The sequence below is a fragment of the Meles meles genome, chromosome 15, assembly GCF_922984935.1.
Source record: "Meles meles chromosome 15, mMelMel3.1 paternal haplotype, whole genome shotgun sequence".
NCBI classification, from domain to species: domain Eukaryota; kingdom Metazoa; phylum Chordata; class Mammalia; order Carnivora; family Mustelidae; genus Meles; species Meles meles.
The window spans coordinates 29,820,674-29,844,305 of NC_060080.1; the positions used below are offsets into that span (position 1 = coordinate 29,820,674).

Below are 23,632 nucleotides of genomic sequence, written 5' to 3' on the forward strand. Positions count from 1 at the left end.
CAAATGATTCAGGAAAAAAGCAATGTGCCTACAGAGGGAACATACCAGTTAATACAGCAAAATGTTGTCAACTGGGTGAATCCGGGTAAAAGGCATGTAGCTCTTGCAACTACAATTAGCTTGAGAAATTTTAGATTAAACGGTTTTGAAAAACTTTCAATGTTCCCTATTAAATGGAAGATAAAAGTCTGAACTCCTTAGTTAAGTTCTCCATGATCTGGCTCTTGTCCACATCTACCATTATCGCTTATCAAATCACAACTACATCCTACTCTCCACACAGTGACTGCAAATTTCTGTAACACACCAAACTCCTCTCTACCTCCTGAACTTTGCCTATCTGGCATGCCTTATTTTTATGATGCTGTTGAAGTCTCAGCTCCTCTCTAACTACACCTTCCTTCTACTTCCACCTTCCAGATCCAAATAACCACTCCCTTCTTTGTGACCCCATTGTACTCTGTACAGACATCTCCCATAGCACCTATTCAAGTGAACTGCACTTTTGTGGTTTACAAGTGTGTTTCTTGCTATTCTGAGCCCTCAAGGATAAGGATAGTGGCCTAAGTTTACACTCAACCCCAGCACAGTGCTTAAGTTGGATGGATACATTAATGAAATGTTTAATGATAAGGGACACACACACACACACACACACACACACACACACACACACACACACACAACATCCCTAGTTACTTTAGTATAGGTATATTTTAATTCTTCTGTATTACAAAGATAGAATAATGTACTGGTAAAGAGTATAGATTTCAGAATCAGACAGACCTGAGGATCTGAATCACAGCTCTCCTACAACTTCACAATTCTATTCAAGTTACTTCATTTTTAAACCTCAGGGCCTGGTACACAGTAGTTAATAAATAGTTGCCATTATTAACGTTATTACTTTCTCTTTGATGATGTCTATAATTAGATTGCTTAAAACCTAAAATATTCCCAAACTGCATGCTTTTAGAAAAGCAGTTTCCCTCCCTCCACCATCTCTCCAATACAGCTTTCAATCAACCTCTCAAGGAATAAAAAGAATCACCTATTTTTTACCAAGAGGTCAGCCTGTTTTCAATTTCCTGTGCCATTCAAAGATCCCAAGTAAGAGTGAAAACAAGTTCTAATAAAATTTAATCTGCTTCTTAGTATTCACAAATATTTTCTGTTAAATGCTATTTTACGGCAGTTTTGCAAACAGCCCATCCATTAACTTCAAAGAAAGGAGAAAAGCATGTGATCAAAACAAGCAAAATAGAGAATTTCAATATTGCCTATCAAGTACTCAATTATCAGAAAGGAAAAATTATCTAAAAACAAAAATTCCAAAGACCACCGTAATTCATATAAAAATTTCCAAAATTCTCATCTATGACCTGCTGTCCTTTACTTGCAATCCAAGCTAAGTTACTAGAATATCTTAGACACTAGCAACATAGAAAGATAAGGTTCACTTTGGAGAGATAGGAATAGCTGATAGCAAAGAAACAAAATACCAAATATCTAGAAAAAGATAAAAAGGTTCTCAAGACAGTCTACATTTTTTCCCAAAGAAAACATATCAAATTAAATAATATTAGTTGATGAGGGAGTAAGCATCACAGAAATTTCCTTTACAACTCAAAAACAATTTCGATTCCATAAAGAAATGGATAATGACAGCTCAGAAAGCATATAACTTTCTTAAAAAAGGACAGGACAGAGGGAAAATGTGAAAATTTTTAAATAAATCATATAAATCAGTTTATTGGTCATGATTATTAAACAATCACAAGAACATTAAATTAACATATTACAACCATTTTAAAATTTATATTACAGATACGATTTCCTGAATTCAAAAGTATTAAAATTTGGATTTGTTTTAGGAATGACAGAAAAATTACTCCAATCTTTAAAGAGAACATCATCTTCCATTTCACTGAATTACCTTTCCTGTTTAAGAGCGTACTCCAGCATTTTGATCCTCCTCACAAGATCTTTCTTCAAAATTTCTTGACCCTTTCTTTCCCCCTGAAGGAAAGCAATCTGGGCCTAAGTAGGGAAAAGAAAGACAAAGCTAAGATTAGATCAAATTAAAAAACTTTTTAACCCAGTCGAAGTAAGAAACTTTGGGAGACTGGACACTTAGATGCAAACACTTCCTTTTACATATGTGTCACAAGGTATGTGAGTATATAGAAAGGCACTGATTGCAAGGGGGGGAAAAGTTTGTTTTTTTTTAAATATGCATTTTACTTCAGGTCAGGGATATTACAACAGCTAGACTGTATCCTCTAAGATTCTATAATCTAAAACAACCAATATAAATGCAGACATTATGCAAAGGGTACAGTACAGTTTGAGAAGTGTTAGTGGCATTGACGGGACTTCTCTTTTATAAAAGTGAAGATGGGGAAAGGGGATGGTAAAATCCTGAGTTCTTGTAACACCACTGCAAAGTAACAATTCTCAGAACTTCACCACATATGTAAATCTTATGATGGATTTAAGATTGTTTTGAAAGACTTTATTCTGGACCTCCCCAACAAACAACAAACAGCTGCCTTTTTTCAATCCACACCTTTCACCCCCACCCCCTTTTAGGAGATTTAATATGCAGGAAAAAAGTAAAAGTTCAAAAAAGGAAAATCAGAAACCACAGCCCTCTATAGCTTCCTGGTCCCTTCAAGAAATAATTAAAGAAAAAAAACCTACATTTTAACATGTAAACAAACCATAAAATTTTCATCTTCAGAAAAACAGCTAGCAAGAATGGCTTTCCTGAGTATCTAAAAGGACATTTAGAATTGAAATAGTATCTTCCACTTAAGGAACTGAAACTATGTTACAAACACTAACTTGTTAAAGTAACTCCTTTAGAGTTACACCACTAAGAATACCACTAAGAACAGGACAGAAAGGATTGAAGAGCCCTCCAGGATAGCCATCAATTTCACTATTCTCATACTCTTTCCCTTTCCATAACATTAACGCAGATAACAATTATTTATATTTCCACAGTGCTTTCCATTTAAGTGAGCAAGAACTTATATTTAATGATGACCTTAACACATCCTTAAGAAACTGGATTTTCCAACTAAAGTTTAGTGAGTGAACCACTCACTTACTTCTACTCAGTTTGAATAACACTCCTTTCTATGTTTTCAGTACCAAACTGAACAAAAAAATCCAATTTACCAAGGATCTTATAATCTTCAAGATACAAGTAGTGCTGGCTTTGTTTTTATTTCAATAAGTTTTTAAAATTGCAATTAAAGAAGGGTTATTTTTTCTTACAGAATTAAAAATACTCCAAAAACAATCATAGTGGAAAAGACATCAAATATCTATACTACCTAAACTTAATGATCATAAAACCTTTGAAATTATGTATTCTGCAAGGAGATTCATTATTTTATGTAAGCATAATAATAATACATTGCATTTAAAGCTGATAAAAATGAGGGGTGCCTGGGTGGCTCAGTCAGTTAAGCTTCCAACTCTTGATTTCAGCTTAGGTCATGATCTCAGGATTATGAGATCGAGCCCCGAGTCAGGCTCAGCGCTGGACGTGGAGTCTGCTTAAGATTCCCTCTCCCTGGAGGGCCTGGGTAGCTCAGTCAGTTAAGCATATGCCTTTGGCTCAAGTCATAATCCCAGAGTCCTGGGACTGAGGCCCTCATCAGACTCCCTGCTCAGCAGAGAGCCTACTTCTCCCTCTCCTCTCTGCTCATGCTCTCTCTCTCACTCTCTCCCTCTATCCCTCATCCCCATCTGCCTCACACCCACCTGCTAAAAAAAAAAAAAAGGAATAATAAAAGCTGACAAAAATGAAAGCCTTGTCAAAAGGATATGATAGCCCAACTTCTTTGACCAAACAATGCTTTGGCATAGAATTCTATACACTCTTCAAAATGGCTTTAATAAAAACAATAATCTAGCCATATAACTACAAAAATCAAAGTAATGATAAAATCAATGACCAATTTCTTCCTCTCTATATCCTTTGGCTAGTTTTGTATTTCTGCCACCATCATGGTTCCTGGATGATTCTGAAACTTCAGCCCATAATACTGGAAAGTCTTTACTGTGATTAAAAACTCCTTGTGTTCCCAGTACACTTGCTTCCCCATCCTTCTACCAATTCACATAATGGATTAGCTAAATATTTAATAAAAAACAAAAGACCTAGAACTGTTTTAGAGAAAGATTACAGAGAAGATGGAGTTGCCTAGAAAAATAAATAAAAAAGAAAAATAATATTAGTGCTTTTTTCTTGGTGATCACAGAACACCTCTGTGATACTTCTTTCTGCCGAAGATGCATAATCTGAAATCAATCATAAGGAAATATCAGGCAAATTCAAGTTGAGGGATATTTTACATTAACTTTCTTGTAATGTTCAAAAGTGTCAGGTCATAAAAGTCAAGGAAAGACTGTTTTAGATTGAAGGAGCCTAAAAAGACATGAAAACAAAATGTAATACAAGATTATGAACTGAATTTGGCTATAAAAGGATATTATTAGGACAAGTGATGAAACATGGAGTCTGAAGATTAGATGGTAGTAATGTATCAGTGTTAATTTCCTGATTTTGATGGTTATATATGGTTACATAAGATAGTACTTGTATAGAGGAAATAAACACTAAAGTATTGGGTGGGAGGCAACGGCCTATCAGGTTGGCTGGCAACTTACCTTCAAATGGTTCAGGAAGAAAAAAATTCTGTGAATTACCCTTGCAACTGTTCTGTCAATATAAGATTTTTTTTAAAAAATTTTGAAACAAACACTATGCCAACTACCTTAATATGATAAGATACAAAAAATTCAAAGTCAGCATCATGTATAATAGAAAACCCAAGAAATATCGACAATTAGGAACAAAAAAGGATTGTCCATTTTTTACCACAAATATTTAACCATATCCTGTAGGTAGTGGCCAATTCATCAGTCAAGAAAGAAAAAAGTTTAAAAACAGAATAAAGAAAATAAAATTATCATCATTTGCAAATGATATGAGTAGATAGCAGGAAAATTCAAAGAAACTGACTATAAAGTCTTACAAAAAATAGAGGAATTTTAGTAAAGGCTATTTATAAAAATAATAAATTAAAACCCAGGAGCTATTAATAATAGCTCTAATTATAGAAAACAATCCCATTTATAATAACAAAAATAAGATGATTAGAATAAAAGTTCCAAGAAAAAAATAAAATCTAAGCAAAGAATACAGCACATAATTCTAAAGTACACATTGAAAAAATAAGCAAAATAAATACATTATTCAAAATCCCTGAATACTAATATGGCAGGATACTATTGTTTGAATTGGCTTATTTAATTGAAAAGGCAGGAAGGGGAGGAGAGACATAAGGGGAAAAAAGACTGAAAGAAAGACAGGAAGGGGAACGGAGGAGGGGGGAAGGAAAGAAAGGAAAAATCAAAAGATAGTGGGCTGTATCTATACAAAGGAATGTTATGTTTTGTTACAAAGGAGACAGTTCTAGGTATATTGATATAGAATGATTCCCAAGATAGATTAAATGGAAAGAAAAAAAAAGGCAAGACAGAGAACAAAGTATATAGTTTGCAACCATTTGGTTTAAAACAAAAAGGTAAATATACTATTATGCTTCTATGTGTAAGTAATAACTCTGGAATGATTCACAAACATGCAGTCCTTCTGAACATCTCCAAAGAATGTAACTAGGTGGATGGGAGAAAGAGGAACAGGGGTTAAAACTACCTTTAAATATCCATGTCCGTCCTTACACCTTCTGAATGCTATACCACAGGCATGTTACTATGCATAAAAGTCTCTTAATTGAGAAATGTAAAGACAATTACAGACAAACAAATTCATTCACCAGATCTGGCTCCACAAGCCACCAGTTTGTAGACTTTGTCTTGGATGTTTTTAATTTTTTTTTAAAAGATTTTATTTATTTATTTGACAGACAGAGATTACAAGTAGGCAGGCAGGCAGGCAGAGAGGGTGGGTGGGGGAAGCAGGTTCCCTGCCGGGCAGAGAGCCCCATGTGGGGCTCAATCTCAGGACCCTGAGACCATGACCTGAGCCGAAGGCAGAGGCTTAACCCACTGAGCCACCCAGGCGTCCCTGTCTTGGATGTTTTAATCCAACTACATTATTTTTACAAAGGAGAAAAAAGAATCACCAAGAGATTGAGTAGTTTATATCCCTAAAGAGCGCAGCATTCTCACAAATGAACTAAGATGACAGTCCAAGACCATGAATGAATCACCACTTGGAAAACTCAAGACACAAACGTAATGTAGTGCGAGTATTCAGCAACAAGGATAGGATAGAAAAATGCATGGTCCAAAGGGCCCCTTAAAAGTTCTCCCTGCACATGAGTACAACAGAATTCCTTCTGAAATAAGAGTTCTCTAGTTAGGGAACAAATCTATTCCTAGCCTCCAATACTGTTAAGTAATATGGAATAGTGATGAACTCAGTTGTCTAATTTGTTATTTTATAGCTATACTTCTCTATGAACTATTAAGCTACAATTTGCCTACTTTTTAAAACTCTTGCTTCTGCCTGCCCTACTGCCACCTTGACATGCTCAGAGGAATTCTTCTGAACTTTCCAGAGTTCCAAGAACAAAAGATTAAGACATGCAATTGAAATCTTGAGAAAAAAATTAGAAAAAGGAAGTAAATTCAATTTGATCAAGTAGATAAGGTATGAAAATAGTTTTCAATATCTATTTCAATAGATAAAATAATTTATCTTTTAAAATTGTAAGTCATCATGCATCCATTTATCTGTACAAGGAAACCTAACAGTAATGGCACATATATTTGAAAAGAAAACTTTGGAATTATCTTCAAGGAAAATGAATGCTAGAACTTTCACGATGCCTCATAAGATTTTTACATTATATACCTAGAATTAGGCCCTCATTTCCTAACCATTAGAAATAAAAAAGATTAAGGACACCTGGGTGGCTCAATTGGTTAAGCCACTGCCTTCGGGTCAGGCCAGGATCCCAGGGTCCTGGGATCGAATTCCACGTCGGGCTCCTTGCTTGGCAGGGAGCCTGCTTCTCTCGCTGCCTCTGCCTGCCTCTGCCTCTCTGCCTGCTTGTGTGTACTCTCTCTCTCTGGCAAATAAATAAAATCTTAAAAAAAAAAATAAAAGAAATAAAAAAGATTGGGGGGACTGGGAGGCTCAGTCGTTAAGCATCTGGCTCAGGTCATGATCCCAGGGTCCTAGGATCTAGCCCCACGTGGGGCTCCCTGCTCAGCCGGAAGCCTGCTTTCCCTCTTCCACTACCCTGTTCGTGCTGTTTGTGTTCCTGCTTTCGCTCTCTGTCAAATAAATAAATAAAATCTTAAAATGAAAAAAGATAAAAAACAACTGGAGATAATACGATTTGAGTCTACATAGTAAACAAATATTAATTTTTGTATTATTTTTCAATTCCAATTTGTCAAAAGGATATAGATAAGGAATATAAATCTGTTTTATCTAAGCAGGTTTATCTGCATATGCAGGAATATCGAATAAATTATTTTAAATGTACCTTAATTTTGAAACCTTGTGCTCTAAAATTTAAAAAGGGCTCAAATTTGAAACTGATAAAAAAAATTTTGAAACTGAAATCACCAAAAATATATTCAAAAAGAAAAATACACAAAATATTAATTTGGGTTGGACACTTTTCAGTTGTTTCTTGGTCATCTGCTATGGGAGGGTCATCTGCATGGGATTTACAAAAATGTAAAGTACAAGAAAACTTGACCAATTTAAGCTTCTCACTTTGAATTTGAGCACAAACTCAGAAACAGAGAAATACTTGAAAAGTAAAAGGGAATAACACAGTTTACTTAGGCTAAGAAATAGCATACAATGAAGTTTCAATAATTTGCTTTATATCTTAACATCTCTAAAAACCATACGTATCTATTCCTTCTGAAAAGCCTTCGATTACATTATTCTCTTTAATTCAGGCTGCCAGCTGGCTTTCTCTGGCATGCAACTGTTGCCTCTAGATAGCCCTCTCTCCTAGAGACGGTGTGACATTAAACTTTACCAGGGGAATTACCTAGAGGACCCACTAAAACACAGACTTCCTGAGCAGGCTCCACCCTCAGTCTGAAGTGGGGCCTAAGAATTTGCATTTCTAGCAAGTACCCAGGTGATGTTAATACTGCTATTCTGGGACAACACTTAGAGAACCACTGACCTACACCATCTGTGACATAGTTAGAAGGCCAAAAATAAAGCAAATAGGCCGTTAAAGAACAAGGAACTGAGTTGTCCCAGAACCCTAGCTCTCTACTCCACAGAAGTGGTCTTATATAGGCCCTCAAGCTGACAAACAAGGACACATTAGCTTTTTTGATTCTCTTCCAAATTTCTTGTTTATGACTATATTTTTAGCAATCTCGTGATTAAAAAAAAACTGACCATTTTTCATTTAGTTTAATCACATTTTTAGGGAATACCTACTACCCACCACAGTCCAATTTACTATAAAGAATATAGGAAAGACAAAACTAAGTTCCTAGTCACAATGCACCTCCAATGTAAGGAGAGTACAAGACCAGAACATGTAGGTATAGAAAAGAGCTAAGACCAGACAATGGGGTCTCCAAAAAATGAGGATTCGAATCATAAATTTATTGAATATTCACATTTATTCATTTAACTGAGCACCTGCTTTGCATCAGCGAGTTAACACTAGGACTATGATAGCAACAAAATAAAACAGAGCTCACTGTCCAGTGAATGAAACCTGTATGCTGAACAAAATATAAGTAGATCAGTAGTGTATGTTGTATGCAACCAGAACCAGAATCACAGTTATAGGCAAAAACATTAAATATAAAAATAAACACAAAATAAGGGCATCTGGGTGTCTCAGTCAGTTAAGTGTCCAACTCTTGATTTTGGCTCAGGACATGATCTCAGGGTGGTGAGATTGAGAGCTCAGTGGGGAGTCTGAGAGTCTCTCTCTCTCTCTCCTTCTCTTCCTCTCCCTTTTCTCTCTAAAATTTTTTTTAAAAAATCTTTAAAAATAAGTAAACACAAAATACAGTGAGCGATACCTAGTCAACTCTGGGGTCAAGTACAAAACTGTTGTTCATCTCAGAAACTGTATTTTAATCTAGTATTAACTTTACAGCTAGCTTTATCTTTCAACAAATGAATGAGTTTCCTGAAATTGTCCTCATAAATTCAGTACCATTATTTTTATTTATTCATCTAGCATTACTTTCCAAAAAAGATGAGTAATTCTTTTTCAGATGACACATTACGTCTGAAATGCTATAGGAGATAGTGGTATATTCTATCATATCAATCCCTCCATCCCTAAATGTATGATTAAAAATACAGACTGTCCTACACAAGAAACTCTCCATTGCCCAAATTCACACTTAAAACACTAAATTAATTATATGCATATTATCAACTGATGGCAAGATATAAATAACCGTACCTCAGGTTTCTTGAATCCTCACAAAGTTTCCCTCTTGTCCCCAACCAATCAATTCCCACAGCATGCCCTCCTATCTCTCAAATCTTTACAAATTTTCTAATGTTTGCACAAAGAAAAAGAAATTTCAGTTACAAAAAACAGCACTGGGCATTGTGCATAAACAATGAATTCTGTTACACTGAAAAGAAATAAATAAAAATTTTAAAAAACTTAATAAAAAACCATACATATACACATATACAATATACAAATGTATTAAATCAATATTGTACACTATAAACTTGCACAATGTTATGTCACACATATCTCAATAAAGCTGGAAAAAAGAAAAATATATATATATTCATACACATACATAGAGTAGAGTGAGAGAATAAGATACCAATCAAGGGGAGAAAGCTGTGGATGTGCAGTATAATAAACCTGACATTCACTGATTTAATACTCACAGTTATCACTGTTTGAGAGACACTCAGAAGAAATTCCGTTAAGACAATAAGAGCCAGAGGCCAGATCCAGAGTAAATGAGTGAGCCTAGCCTAAATAAGCATTCACATCTCAAAGTTCAAAAGCAATAACTATTTTTTTTTTAAACTGAGTTTCTTCGTCAAAAATGTCTCTCACCCCCAACCCCAAAGAAAGTCTAAAGGCTAGCACAAGTGAAGAAAAATATAAGAACTAAGAAAGTAACAGTTCTTAATCAGGAAAGAAGAAAATGTCAAATTTGGTAACAGCTTGTAACTATGAATGTGAACAAGACCACCAAATGTTCTATACAAAAAAAAAAAGAAGAAAAGAAACATTACTGACTCAGCAAGTGCTCAACCTGAGCAAAATCTATTCATCAAAAGAAATAAAACTTTCATTAATACCAAGAAGAATATTAACTTCATAGGAATATTATATATAAGAAACATGAATCTCAAAGAAATATAATTCAGAGGAAGCAAGGATCCCACACAAAGCCCTCTTAATTTTAAAATTTGAGGATGCACAAAGGTCTCAAAGTGTCCCTTGCAAATGACAAGTTTTCTGTAGTGTATCATTTTCTTAATGGTTAAGAAAACTGCAAAGGAGTTCTAAACATGTTTTAAACCAAATTACCTTTTGATAGGTATACAATCTCTAAAGAAGCAGTCTTCAAGGGGCAACACTTTTCATATTTAAAACATTCATTCAATATGTTGAATTATGAACCTATAAATTTAAGGTGTTATGAAACTAAAGCCCAAATTCTTCCCAATGGAATTTAAGGCTATCTACAATCTGTTCCCAATTCACCTGTCTAGCTATGTCTCCCACATTCCCTTCTCACATATCCCATGCTCCAATCAAAGCAGACAATCTTTTAGTTTTCAGATATGGCCTGAACTCTCCCAGGCCCATGCCTTGGCTTATGCTCTTCTCTTCATCCCCACTACCTTCCCCAAATGCCCTTCTGAAATTTCAAATTCTACCAATGCCAACTCTTGGCCTATTTAGCTTAAAGTAATCCCTCCCTTCTCTGAGGTACTCTGAAGAGTACTTACTATTTTCTATTAAAGAAAAATACCTCTATGTGTAAATACTGTTTTACCACTTTACGGCACTTAAACTAATGTTCAGTCAGGAAGCAAGAAAATAAGCACTTTGGAGTACCAGGCATTCTGCTAAACACAGTTTAAGTATTTAACTAATCTAATTTTCTGTGTTATTACTGTTTTTATACCATAATTTTCATTGAGTATATTACAGAAGGAACAACAATAATAATAATCAAGTAAAAAATCAATTCAAGCAAATTTGCCGTACTTACTTAACTATGGTAGCAGATCTTATGGACTGGCTACTCAAAACACACATTCCCAACCTCTTTCTACTCTGTAATGTCCCACTATAGAAACTGGAAAGTAAACTTCACACTTCCTTAGTTTCTGTTGTGGCCACACATGGCTATGTAACCAATGAGATATATATGGATATCAGCTGGGGAGGCAGAGAAGGTACTTATGGGAAAGTTTATCATTGACTGATAAAAGAGACACACCCAAAAAACATTCAAACAAACCTATTTGCTGCTTTACTCTGGTCCTGATATCTGTAATTATAGCAGTCCTGTAATCATAACGTAACAAGAAGACAATAAGCCAACAGACTCAGGGGTGAAGAATGGCAGAGGAGAATAATAGAAAAGACCTAGTTACTTTATGTTATCACTGAATAATTATACCAGCTTATGTCAGAGAACAGGACTACCCACCACCAGACTTATGGGAAAAATATGACCTTTGTTATGTCTGTGTTAACAGGGTTTCCTTGCTGCCAAAAGCATTCCTGATACTCATTTCACTATAGCTGGGCATTCAGACCGTAATTTTTCATTATTACATAATAAATTGCTAATGATATTCTTCATGCATATAGACTTTTTAAGCTTTTCATTTTAATTCCAGCATAGTTAATGTACAGCATTATATTAGTTTCAGGTGTATAATACTGTGATTCAACAGTTCCACACATTATTTGGTGCTTCTCATGATATGTGTACTCTTTAATCCCCATCGCCTATTTCACCCACCTTCACACATCTCCCTTCTGGTAACCAGCAGTCTGTTCTCTATAATTAAGAGTCGGTTTCTTGGTTTGTCCTTTTTTTTCCTTTGTTCATTTTGTTTTCCTTCTTAAATTCCACATATGAGTGAAATCATATGGTAATTGTCTTTCTCTGACTGACTTCACTTAGCATTGTACTCTAGACCCATCTATGTTGTTGCAGATTTCATTTTTTATGGCTGAATAATAGTCCACTGTATGTACGTATGTATATGTGTGATATATACATATATATACACACACACACATATATATATATACATATATATATATATATATCTCACATCTTCTTTATCCATTTATCTATTGATGCACACTTAGGTTGCATCCATAATTTGACTATAGTAAATAATGCTGCAATAAACATAAGTGTCCATGTATCACTCTGAATTACTGTTTTTGTATTTTGGGGGGTAAATACCTAATAGTGTGATTACTGGCTCATAGGATAGTTCTATCTTTAACTTTCTGAGAACCTCCACACTGTTTCCCACAGTGGCTGCACCCGTTTGCATTTCCAGTAGCCAAGGCATGAGGGTTCCTTTTTCTCCGCATCCTTGCCAACATTGGTTGTTTCTTGTGTTTTTTATTTTAGCCATTCTAAAATGGTGATATCTCACTGTGGTTTTCATTTACATTTCCCTGACACTGAGTGACGTTGAGCACCTTTTCATGTGTCTGTTGGCAACCTGTACATCTTCTTTGGAGAAATGTCAATTCATGTCTTCTGCCCATTTTTTAAATTGGATTATTTGTGGGGCACCTGGGTGGCTCAGTCATTACAGGTCTGCCTTCAGCTCAGGTCATGATCCCAGGGTCCTGAGATCAAGCCACATGTCAGGGGTCCCTGTTTGGTGGAAGGCCTGCTTGTCCCTCTCCCACTCCCCTGCTTGTGTTCCCTCTCTCACTGTGTCTCTCTTTGTCAAAATAACAAATAAAATCTTTAAAAAAATAATAAATTGGATTATTTGTTTTTTGAGTGTTGAGTTGTATCAGTCTTTATATATTTTGGACACTAATCTTTTATTGGATATGTCATTTGCAAATATCTTCTCCCATTCAGTAGGTTGCCCTTCATGCATAGAGAATTTTAAGGGAATTATTTATTTCTCTGGGAAAGATTGAAACAAACTGAATTATTAAGTCAAAGTCTGTTCCTGATAGATACTGACCAATTGATAATACCCAACAACAATGTATGAGAGTAAAGCTTAACACAGCTCGCCTAGCATTGGGTGTTGTTATTGATTTTTAAACACTCATAGCTAGAAAAAAAGAGTACCTTTCATTGCTTTAATGAATATTTCTTTTAAGATAATAATATTGACTAGTTTTCCATATGTTGACTATTGTTCTGTAACAGAACCATCCAAATACTCATTAAGAGGTAGTTCAATAAGCTATATCTTGATTATTTAAAAAGAAATTCTTCTTCCTCATTAAAAAATACCATTAAATGGAAAAAAATTCAAATTTTATATAAATATATAAAAGAAATACCAGCAGATCCATTCCTTTACCCGATTCCACTACCTAGGGTTAACAAGGTGAACAGTTTCCTGAATTTTCTTGTGAACTTTTCTGTATGCAGAGACAGAAAGATAAGCAAAAATGGCATCAGTTTTGGTTACATAATTACTGAAAGTGCAGGGACTACAACTATACATATATGAAAATACATGACATTAATGAAAGCTATCGTTTACTGAGCTCTTCCTATGTTATATTTTCTAAATAAGTGGTTTCTTAACTCATTTCATTGTCGCACAAAAAAGACACAAAATAGTTAATTATGTACAAACCAATCATATTTAAAACATAAATGTATATACTAACAGAGATCTGAAGACAAAACACAGATGCTAGAGGGTTAAATTCAAAGAGCTTATAGTGAAGGAGGGTAAGACTGAAATGTAAGTTTAATTGTTGCTGATTTACTATTAAGGTGGGCACTCCCTGTAGGCAGTAGGCAAGACAGGACTGGAGCTTCCAGACTAAAAACATGTTTAGTAAACTTGATTTTCAAATACACAAACCCATAACATCCCAAATCAATTAAAGTAGCTACAAGTATATGTGTGTCTATGATATATATGTAGATACCTGTGTGTGTATATATATTATTTGTATTAATTTGTAAGAGTAAGGTCCACAAAATGCCTTTTTAACATTAAACCCATTACATAAAACAATGTCTGCTATTTTGTAAAGTAATATTCCTAATATAAATACAAATTCCAGTAACTTCACCTTAACCTACATTGTAAGTATTATATTTATTTAGCTTTAACAAATAAAACTATCATTCTGTTTCCTGCTAATACTGTAACACTAACCTAAAAAACTAGCAAAAATAAATTACAGAAAAGAAAAACTGATTCTACATGTAAATATAGATAGAAGATGATCTTAATAGATATTCCATGCTCTCATAAAGAATATGAATAAGCAATTTAGAAAAGAGGAAACCCAAAAGGCTAACAAGTTTAGAAAGAGATGTTTGATCTCAGTAACAAGCAGAAAAACTCAAGTTAATAAAAATAAGAGATATAATTTTATATTTAGGAGACTAGCAAGAAGTAGAATTCTAGATGATACGTGATAATGCGCTGTTAGTGTAAATGTAGACAAGGGCAGTCATTCTCAAAAAAAAAAAAAAAACTGGCAACTTAGCTAAATTAGGTTTATACATACCCAACCATTACTGTGTTTAAGAAATTCTCAAACAGTTCAAAGTAATGGGGTTAATGTACACAAAGTATCACATATGAATCTTTTTTAAAAAGAAAAAAATGACTCAGTTTGATTTTTGTAAATAAAGAACACATGTATCAAAAAAAATTTTACAAAGATAAGGAAAAATGGAAGAAGATTACAAGAATGGAGATTAAAATAGATAAGTAGATTAAATGAGAGGCAATAAACAATTATTGCCAAGATAAATACGAGTTCAATAAAAAACCCACATGTATGTGTTTATGTGTGTATATACATAAAATTTTGGAGGGGTATACACTAAGTTGTTAAAATTTACCTCCAAACAGTAGGTTTGTGAGGACTGGTGAGAGGAAGGGGTACTTTCTGCCCTTTATCTTTCTGAATATCTTATGTTTTACATATACTCCTTTTTTTTCTCTTTTGAAGATTTAATGGATTTGAAAAAGAGATTGGGTGCCTACAGAAGCAAGGGGGAGGGGCAGAAGAAGAGGGAGAAGCAGACTCCCATTGAGCAGGGAGCCAGATGCCAGACTCAATCCCAGGACCCTGAGATCATAACCTGAGCCTAAGGCAGGTACTTAAACAACTGAGCCACCCAGGTGCCCCCACCAATTCTTATTCTAAAGATATTATTTCTTCTGACAAAGATTCTCTTCTCCACCACACTTCAGGCAGGCTCCTCTAGTACAGTGCTTAACTCAGCCAGATCTTTAGACTTCCATGGCTACCTTCACATCCCCCAATTTTAGCAACAATCTTACTAAAGTCAGTTTGGCAAGAATCCCTCACCTTCAATATCTCATCACCCTGAACATCTGATCAAATTCCTTATCCCTTCAATCCCCAGGTGACATCTGGTCACCCTGGCCTGCCTTCAGCAAGAATCCTCTCCAAGTCGGTTTAGCTAGAATCCCCTTACCCGTGATGTTTTCTCTTTATAATTTACATCCATTAAGCCCCTACCCCTTGGCTATAGACTCCTAATTTTTCTTGCTGTATTCAGAATTGAGCCCAGTTCTATAATGAGATCTCTTTCCCCCTACTGCAATAGTCCCTGATTAAAATCTGCTTATACTACCCTAACCACTGTCCAGCTCTGGTTTTCCTTAACACTGCTAAATGTAAAATTTAGACAGTTTCTAAAAATAAAGTCCAAGTTTAACTCTGAATTCTAAATAAGGATTAAAACTTTCTTTTTTGTAGAAAAACTGGTGGCTTCTAGTCAGTGATTCATGCTTTAAATCTCTTCTCTAATTCATGTTATAGCAAACTTATAAAAACATTTTAAAGATTTTTTTAAACATTTTCTTAAACATTTTAAAGTTGTTTTTTTTTTTATTTGAAAGAGAAAGAGCTCACATGCATGCAGGGGGAAGGGGCAGAGGGAGAAGCAGACACCCCACTGAGCAGGGAGCAGGATGTGGGGCTGATCCCAGGACCCTGAGATCCTGACCTGAGTCAAAGGCAGTCACTTAATCAACTGACTAAGCCACCCAGGCACCCCTACAAAAACATTTTTAAAAAATCAATAGAGAGGAGAGGAAGCAAGATGGCGGAGGAGTAGGAGACTGAAATATCATCAGGTCCCAGGAGTTCAGCTAGATAGTTATAAAACCATTCTGAACACCTACAAACTCAACAGGAGATAGAAGAGAAGAGCAGCAATTCTAGGAGCAGAAAATCAACCACTTTCTGGAAGGCAGGACTGCGGAAAAGTGAATCCAAAGTGATGGGAAGATAGATGGTGTGGGGAGGGACCGGCTACCAGCAAGTTAGAAAGCAGCAGAGCACAAAATCAGAACTTTTAGAAATCTGTTCCACGGAGGTACATTGCTCCAGAGGCAAAGTGGGGGGTGGAGCTCTCACAGGGAAAGTGTGGTCTCAGGTCCCACGGGGTCACAGAAAGCCCAGAGGTGTCTGGCTGTGGCAGAGCTCCCAGGTATTGGAGCAGGAAAGCCGGCTACAGAAACTGGAGCCGGGTAGTGTGCTCTCAGTTCAGGGTTACCTTAAATCATGATCTGAGGCACAGTCATGCCACTGCTCTTCGAGCAGGGACCCCACAAGTGGCAGATCAGAGCTCCTTCCTCCTTCCTCCTTCAGGAGGAACAGCACAGGAACCTGCTGCAGGAATCTGCTGGATATGGAGACTCCAAACAGGACCATGCACCAGAGACAGAAACTTCGGTCACAAGCCAGGTGATCATGGAGTGCAGACAGAGACAAGGAGACGGGAGGGATTGACTGCTTTTCACTGAGAGCGCATTGAGGACGGGGACCCCGAGCTCTCAGCTCCTGCTGGCCGGAGGCTGCCATCTTCATTCCCATCCTCCAAAGCTGTACAGAAAGCGTTCAGGGAACAAAAGCTCCTGAGAGCACATATTGTTTGGCCTGGACCCTGGCAAGGGCAGTGCAATTCTGCCTTGGGCAAAGACATTTGAGAATCACTGCAACAGGCCCCTACTCCAGAAGATCAGTAAGAACATCCAGCCACGATCACCAACCAATGAGAACTGCAGAACTCCAGAGCTAGAGGAAAGCAACACCTAGAATTCATGGCTTTTTCCCCATGATCCTTTAGTCTTTCAAAGTTAATTTTTTTAATTTATTTTTTTCTTATTGTATTTTTTTAACTTTTCCTCTTATTTTAACATTTTTAACTATTCTTTCTTATCAATACCTAAAAAAACTTTTAAAATTTTCATTTCTATAGTCATATTTTATCAATTCATTGTATTTAACTTTATTTTTTGTATACATATACTTTTTTCCCTTTAAAATTTTCGGATACAATTTCTTCTAACAGATCAAAATATACCCTAAATCTAGCGAATGCCTTTGTTCTAGCCTCCAGCCTGATCACATTCTTTTTTTTTCTTTTTCCAACCAAGTTATCTTAACAACTCCTTTTTTAGAATCTTTAATTTTCATCTTTACAGTCATATTCCATCCCTTCATCGTGTTTACCCTTATTTTTATATATATATATATGTTTTTCCTTCTTTCAAATTTTGGGAGGTAGTTTCTTCTAAGAGACCAGAATACCCCCAAAATAAAGTATGTGGCTCTGTTCTATTCTTAGCCCCCTTTCTTAGCCCCCTAGTTTTGGGTCTCTTCTGATTTGGTTAGCGTATATTTTTCTGGGGTCTTTGCCACCCTTTTAGTATTCTGCTCTCTAACTCATCTATTCTTATCTGGAAAAATGACAAGGTGGAAAAATTCACCACAAAAAAAAAAAAAAAAAAAAAAAAGAACAAAAGGCAGTACTGATGGCTAGGGACCTAATCAATATGGACAGTATTAATATGTCAGAACTAGAGTTCAGAATGCTGATTATCAAATTGCTAGCTGGGCTCAAAAAAAGAATGGAAGATATTAGGGAATCCCTTTCTAGAGAAAAAAAGGAACTAAAATCTAACCACGCTGGAATCAAAAAAGCTATTAATGAGGTGCAATAAAAAATGCAGCCTCTTACTACTAGGAGAAATGAGGCAGAAAAGAGAATTTGTGATATAGAAGACCACATGATGGAGAATAAAGAAGTTGAGAAAAGAGAGACAACCACTGGACCACGAGGGAAGAATTCGAGAGATAAGTGATACCATAAAATGAAACAATATTAGAATAATTGGGATACCAGAAGAAAAAGAAAGAAAGAGAGGGGCAGAAGGTATATTGGAGCAAATTATACTAGAGAATTTCTCTAATATGGCAAAGGGAACAAGCATCAAAATCCAGGAGGCACAGAGAATCCCCCTCAAAATCAATAAAAATAGGTCCACACTCCGTCACCTAATAGTAAAACTTACAAGTCTTAGTGACAAAGACAAAATCCTGAAAGCAGCTTGGGACAAGAGATCTGTAACATAAAATGGTAGATATATTAGATTGGCAGCAGACCTATCCACAGGGACCTGGCAGGCCAGATAGGACTGGCATGATCTATTCAGAGCACTAAACAAGAAAAAGATGCAGCCAGGAATACTATATCCAGCTGGCTGTCATTGAAAATAGAAGGAGAGGTAAAAAGCTTCCAGGACAAACAAAAACTAAAAGAATTTGCAAACACCAAACCAGCCCCACAGGAAATATTGAAAGGGGTCCTCTAAGCAAAGAGAGAAGATAAAAGTAACAGAACAGAGAGGAACAGAGACAATATACAGTAACAGTCACCCTACAGGCAATACAATGGCACTAAATTCATATCTTCCAATAGTTACCCTGAATATAAATGGGTTAAATGCCCTAATCAAAAGACACAGGGTATCAGAATGGATAAAAAAACAAGACCCATTGATATGCTGTCTGCAAGAAACTCATTTTAGAACCACAGACACCTACAGATTTAAAGTGAGGGGGTGGAAAACAATTTACCATGCTAATGGACATCAAAAGAAAGCTGGGGTGGCAATCCTTATATCAGATCAATTAGATTTTAAGCCAAAGACTATAATAAGAGATGAGGAAGGACACTATATCATAATTAAAGGGTCTGTCCAACAAGAAACTCTAACAATTTTAAATATCAATGCCCCTAATGTGGGAGCAGCCAATTATATAAACCAATTAATAACAAAATCAAAGAAATACATCAAAAATAATAAAATAATAGTGGAGGACTTTAACACGTTACCTCCTCACTGAAATGGATAGATCATCTAAGCAAAAGATCAACAAGGAAATAAAGGCTTTAAATGACACACTGGACCAGATGGATATCATAGATATATTCAGAACATTCCATCCCAAAGCAACAGGATACACATTCTTCTCTAGTGTACAACATTCTCCAGAAGAGATCACATCATGAGTCATAAATCAGGTCTTAACCAATACCATTAGAGTGGGATAATTCCCTTCATATTTTCAGAACACAGTGCTCTGAAACTAGAACTCAATCACAAGAAGAAAGTTGGAAAGAACTCAAATGCATGGAGGCTAAAGAGCATCCTACTAAAGAATGAATGGGTCAAGCAGGAAATTAAAGTATTAAAAAAATGGGTCAAGTATTAAATGAATGGTATTAAATGAATGGGTCAAGCAGGAAATTGAAGAATTTTTTTAAAATTCATGGTAAATCCAAAGGGGCACATGTACCCAAATGTTTATAGCAGCAATGTCCACAATAGCCAAACTATGGAAAGAACTTAGATGTCCATCAATAGATGAATGGATAAAGAAGATGTATATATATACAAAGGAATACTATGCAGCCATCAAAAGAAATGAAATCTTGCCATTTGCAACAACCTGAATGGAACTAGAGGGTATTATGCTGAGCAAAATAAGTCAATCAGAGAAAGATAATTATCATATGATCTGATATGAGGAATTTGAGAGGCAGGGCAGGGAGTTGTTGGGGGTAGTGAAGGAAAAAATGAACCAAGATGGGATCAGGAGGAAGACAAACCATAAGAAACTCTTAATCTCACAAAACAAAGTAAGGGTTTCTGGGGGGTGCGGGGGTAGAGATAGGATGGCTGGGTTATGGACACTGGGGAGGGTATGTGCTATGCTAAGTGCCGTGAAATGTGAAAGCCTGATGATTCACAGACCTGTATCCCTGGGGCAAATAAGACATCATATGTTAATAAAAAGAAAAAAATTCATGGAAACAAATGAAAATGAAAACACAACCATTCAAAATCTTTGGGACACAGCAAAGGCAGTCCTGAGAGGAATGTATATAGCTTACAAGTCCTTCTCAACATACAACTAAGGTCTCAAGTACACAACCTAAACCTACACCTAAAGGAGCTGGAGAAAGAACAAAAAATAAAGCCTAAAACCCTCAGCAGAAGAGAAATAATGAAGATCAGAGCAGAAATCAATGAAATAGAAACCAAAAGAACAGTAGAACAAATCAACGAAACTAGGAGCTGGTTCTTTGAAGAAATTAATAAGATTGATAAACCCCTGGCCAGATGTATCAAAGGAAAAGAGAAAGGACCCAAATTAATAAAATCATGAATGAAAGAGGAGAGATCACAACCAATACCAAAGAAACACAAACATTTATGAGAACATATTATAAGCAACTATACTCCAGCAAATTTCACAATCTGGAAGAAATGGATACATTCCTAGAGACATATAAACTAACAAAACTGAACCAGGAAAAAACAGAAAACCTGAACAGACACATACCAGTAAGGAGATTGAAGCAGTCATCAAAAATATCCCAACAGACAAACCATAAGTGACCCTTAATCTCACAAAACAAACTGAGGATTGCTCGGGGGAGAGGAGGTTGGGAGAGAGGAGTGGGGTTATGGACATTGGGGAGGTTGTGTGCTACGGTGAGTGCTGTGAAGTGTGTAAACCTGGCGATTCACAGACCTGTACCCCTGGGGATAAAAATACATTATATGCTTATAAAAAAATAAAAAATAAATAAATAATTTTAAAAAATATATCCCAACAAACAAGAGCCCAGGGCCAGATGGCTTCAAAGAAGAATTCTACAAAACAGTTAAAGAAGAATTAATACCTATTCTCCTGAAACTGTTCCAAAAAATAGAAATAGAAGGAAAACTTCCAAACTCATTTTATGAGGCGAGCATTATCTTGATTCCAAAACAGACAAAGAACCCTCCTATCACAAAAGAGAATTACAGACCAATATCCCTAATGAACACAGATGCAAAAATTCTCACCAAAATACTAGCCAATAGGATCCAACAGTACATTAAAAGGATTATTCACCACAACCAAGTGGGATTTATTCCTGGGTTGCAAGGTTGGTTCAACAACTGCAAATGAATTAATGTGATACAATACATTAATAAAAGAAAGAACAAGAACCATATGATACTCTCAACAGATGCTGAAAAAGCATTTGACAAAGTACAGCATCCTTTCTTGATCAAAACTCTACAAAGTGTAGGGATAGAGGGTACATACCTCAATATCATCAAAGCCATCTATGAAAAACCCACTGTGAGTATCATTCTCAATGGGGAAAAACTGAGAGCTTTTCTCCTAAGGTCTGGAACACAGCAGGGATGTCCGCTATCACCACTGCTATTCAACATAGTACTAGAAGTCCTAGCCTCAGCAATCAGACAACAAAAAGAAATTAAAGGCATCCGAATCGGCAAAGAAGAAGTCAAACCCTCACTCTCTGCAGATAATATGATACTTTATGTGGAAAACCCAAAAGACTCCACTCCCAAACTGCTAGAACACATATAGAAACTCAGTAAAGAGTCAGGTATAAAATCAATGCACAGAAATCAGTTGCATTTCTATATACCAACAGCAAGATATAAGAAAAAGAAATTAAGGAGTAGATTCCATTTACAATTACACCCAAAACCATAATATACATAGGAATAAACCTAACCAAAGAGGCAAAGAATCTGTACTCAGAAAACTATAATGTACTCATGAAAGAAATTGAGGAAAACACAAAGAAATGGAAAAACATTCCATGCTCATGGATCGGGAAGAACAAATATTGTGAAAATGTCTATGCTACCTAAAGCAATCTACATGTTTAATGCAATCCCTATCAAAATACGATCAACTTTTTTCAAAGAAATGGAACAAATAATCCTAAAATTTATATGGAACCAGAAAAGACCCTGAATAGCGAGAGGAATGCTGAAAAGGAAAACCAAAGTTGGCAGGATCACAATTTCAGATTTCAAGCTCTATGAGAAAGCTGTAATCATCAAGACAATATGGTACTGGCACAAAAACAGACATATAGATCAATGGAACAGAATACAGAGCCCAGAAATAGACCTTCAACTCTATGGTCAACTAATCTTTGACAGAGCAGGAAAGAATGTCCAGTAGAAAAAAGACAGTCTCTTCAACAAATGGTGTTGGGAAAATTGGACAGCCACATGCAGAAAAATGAAACTGGACCATTTCCTTATACCACACAGAAAAATAGACTCCAAATGGATGAAAGACCTCAATGTGAGATAGGAATCCATCAAAATCCTTGAGGCGGGGGCGCCTGGGTGGCTCAGTGGATTAAGCCACTGCCTTCAGCTCAGGTCATGATCTCAGGGTCCTGGGATCGAGTCCCACATCGGGCTCCCTGCTCAGCAGTGAGCCTGCTTCCCTTCCTCTCTCTCTGCCTGCCTCTCTTGTGATTTCTCTCTGTCAAATAAATAAATAAAATCTTTAAAAAAAAAAAAAAAAAATCCTTGAGGCGAACACAGGTAGCAACCTCTTCGACCTCAGCCGCAGCAACTTTTTCCTAGAAACATCACCAAAGGCAAGGGAAGCAAGGGCAAAAATGAACTTTTGGGACTTCATCAAGATCAAAAGCTTTTGCACAGCAAAGGAAACAGTCAACAAAACCAAAAGACAACTGACAGAAAGGGAGAAGGTATTTGCAAATGACATATCAGATGAAGGGTTAGTATCTAAAATCTATAAAAAACTTATCAAACTCGGGGCGCCTGGGTGGCTCAGTGGGTTAAAGCCTCTGCCTTCGGCTCAGGTCACGATCCCAGAGTTCTGGGATCGAGCCCCGCATCGGGCTCTGCTCTGCGGACAGCCTGCTTCCTCCTCTCTCTCTCTGCCTGCCTCTCTGCCTACTTGTGATCTTTGCTGTCAAATAAATAAATAAAAAATCTTTAAAAAAAAAAAAAAACTTATCAAACTCAATACCCAAAGAACAAATAATCCAATTAAGAAATGGGCAGAAGTCAGGCGCCTGGGTGGCTCAGTGGTTTAAGCTGCTGCCTTCGGCTCAGGTCATGATCTCAGGGTCCTGGGATCGAGTCTCGCATCGGGCTCTCTGCTCGGCAGGGAGCCTGCTTCCCTCTCACTCTCTCTTCCTGCCTCTCTGCCTGTGATCTCTCTCTCTGTCAAATAAATAAAATCTTTTTAAAAAAAAAAAA

The 23,632-nt window shown here is 36.2% G+C and overlaps 1 protein-coding gene across 2 annotated transcripts in view; it reads right to left on the minus strand.

Annotated features, from left to right (window-relative positions):
* Nucleotides 1-23,632, minus strand: part of STRN (striatin) — a 109,688-nt gene that overhangs the window by 69,920 nt on the left and 16,136 nt on the right. For both annotated transcript variants that reach the window (XM_045978986.1, XM_045978985.1), the window contains exon 2: nucleotides 1,937-2,040. In XM_045978986.1, coding sequence (XP_045834942.1) covers nucleotides 1,937-2,040 — 104 coding nt within the window. The remainder of the gene's footprint in view (nucleotides 1-1,936; nucleotides 2,041-23,632) is intronic.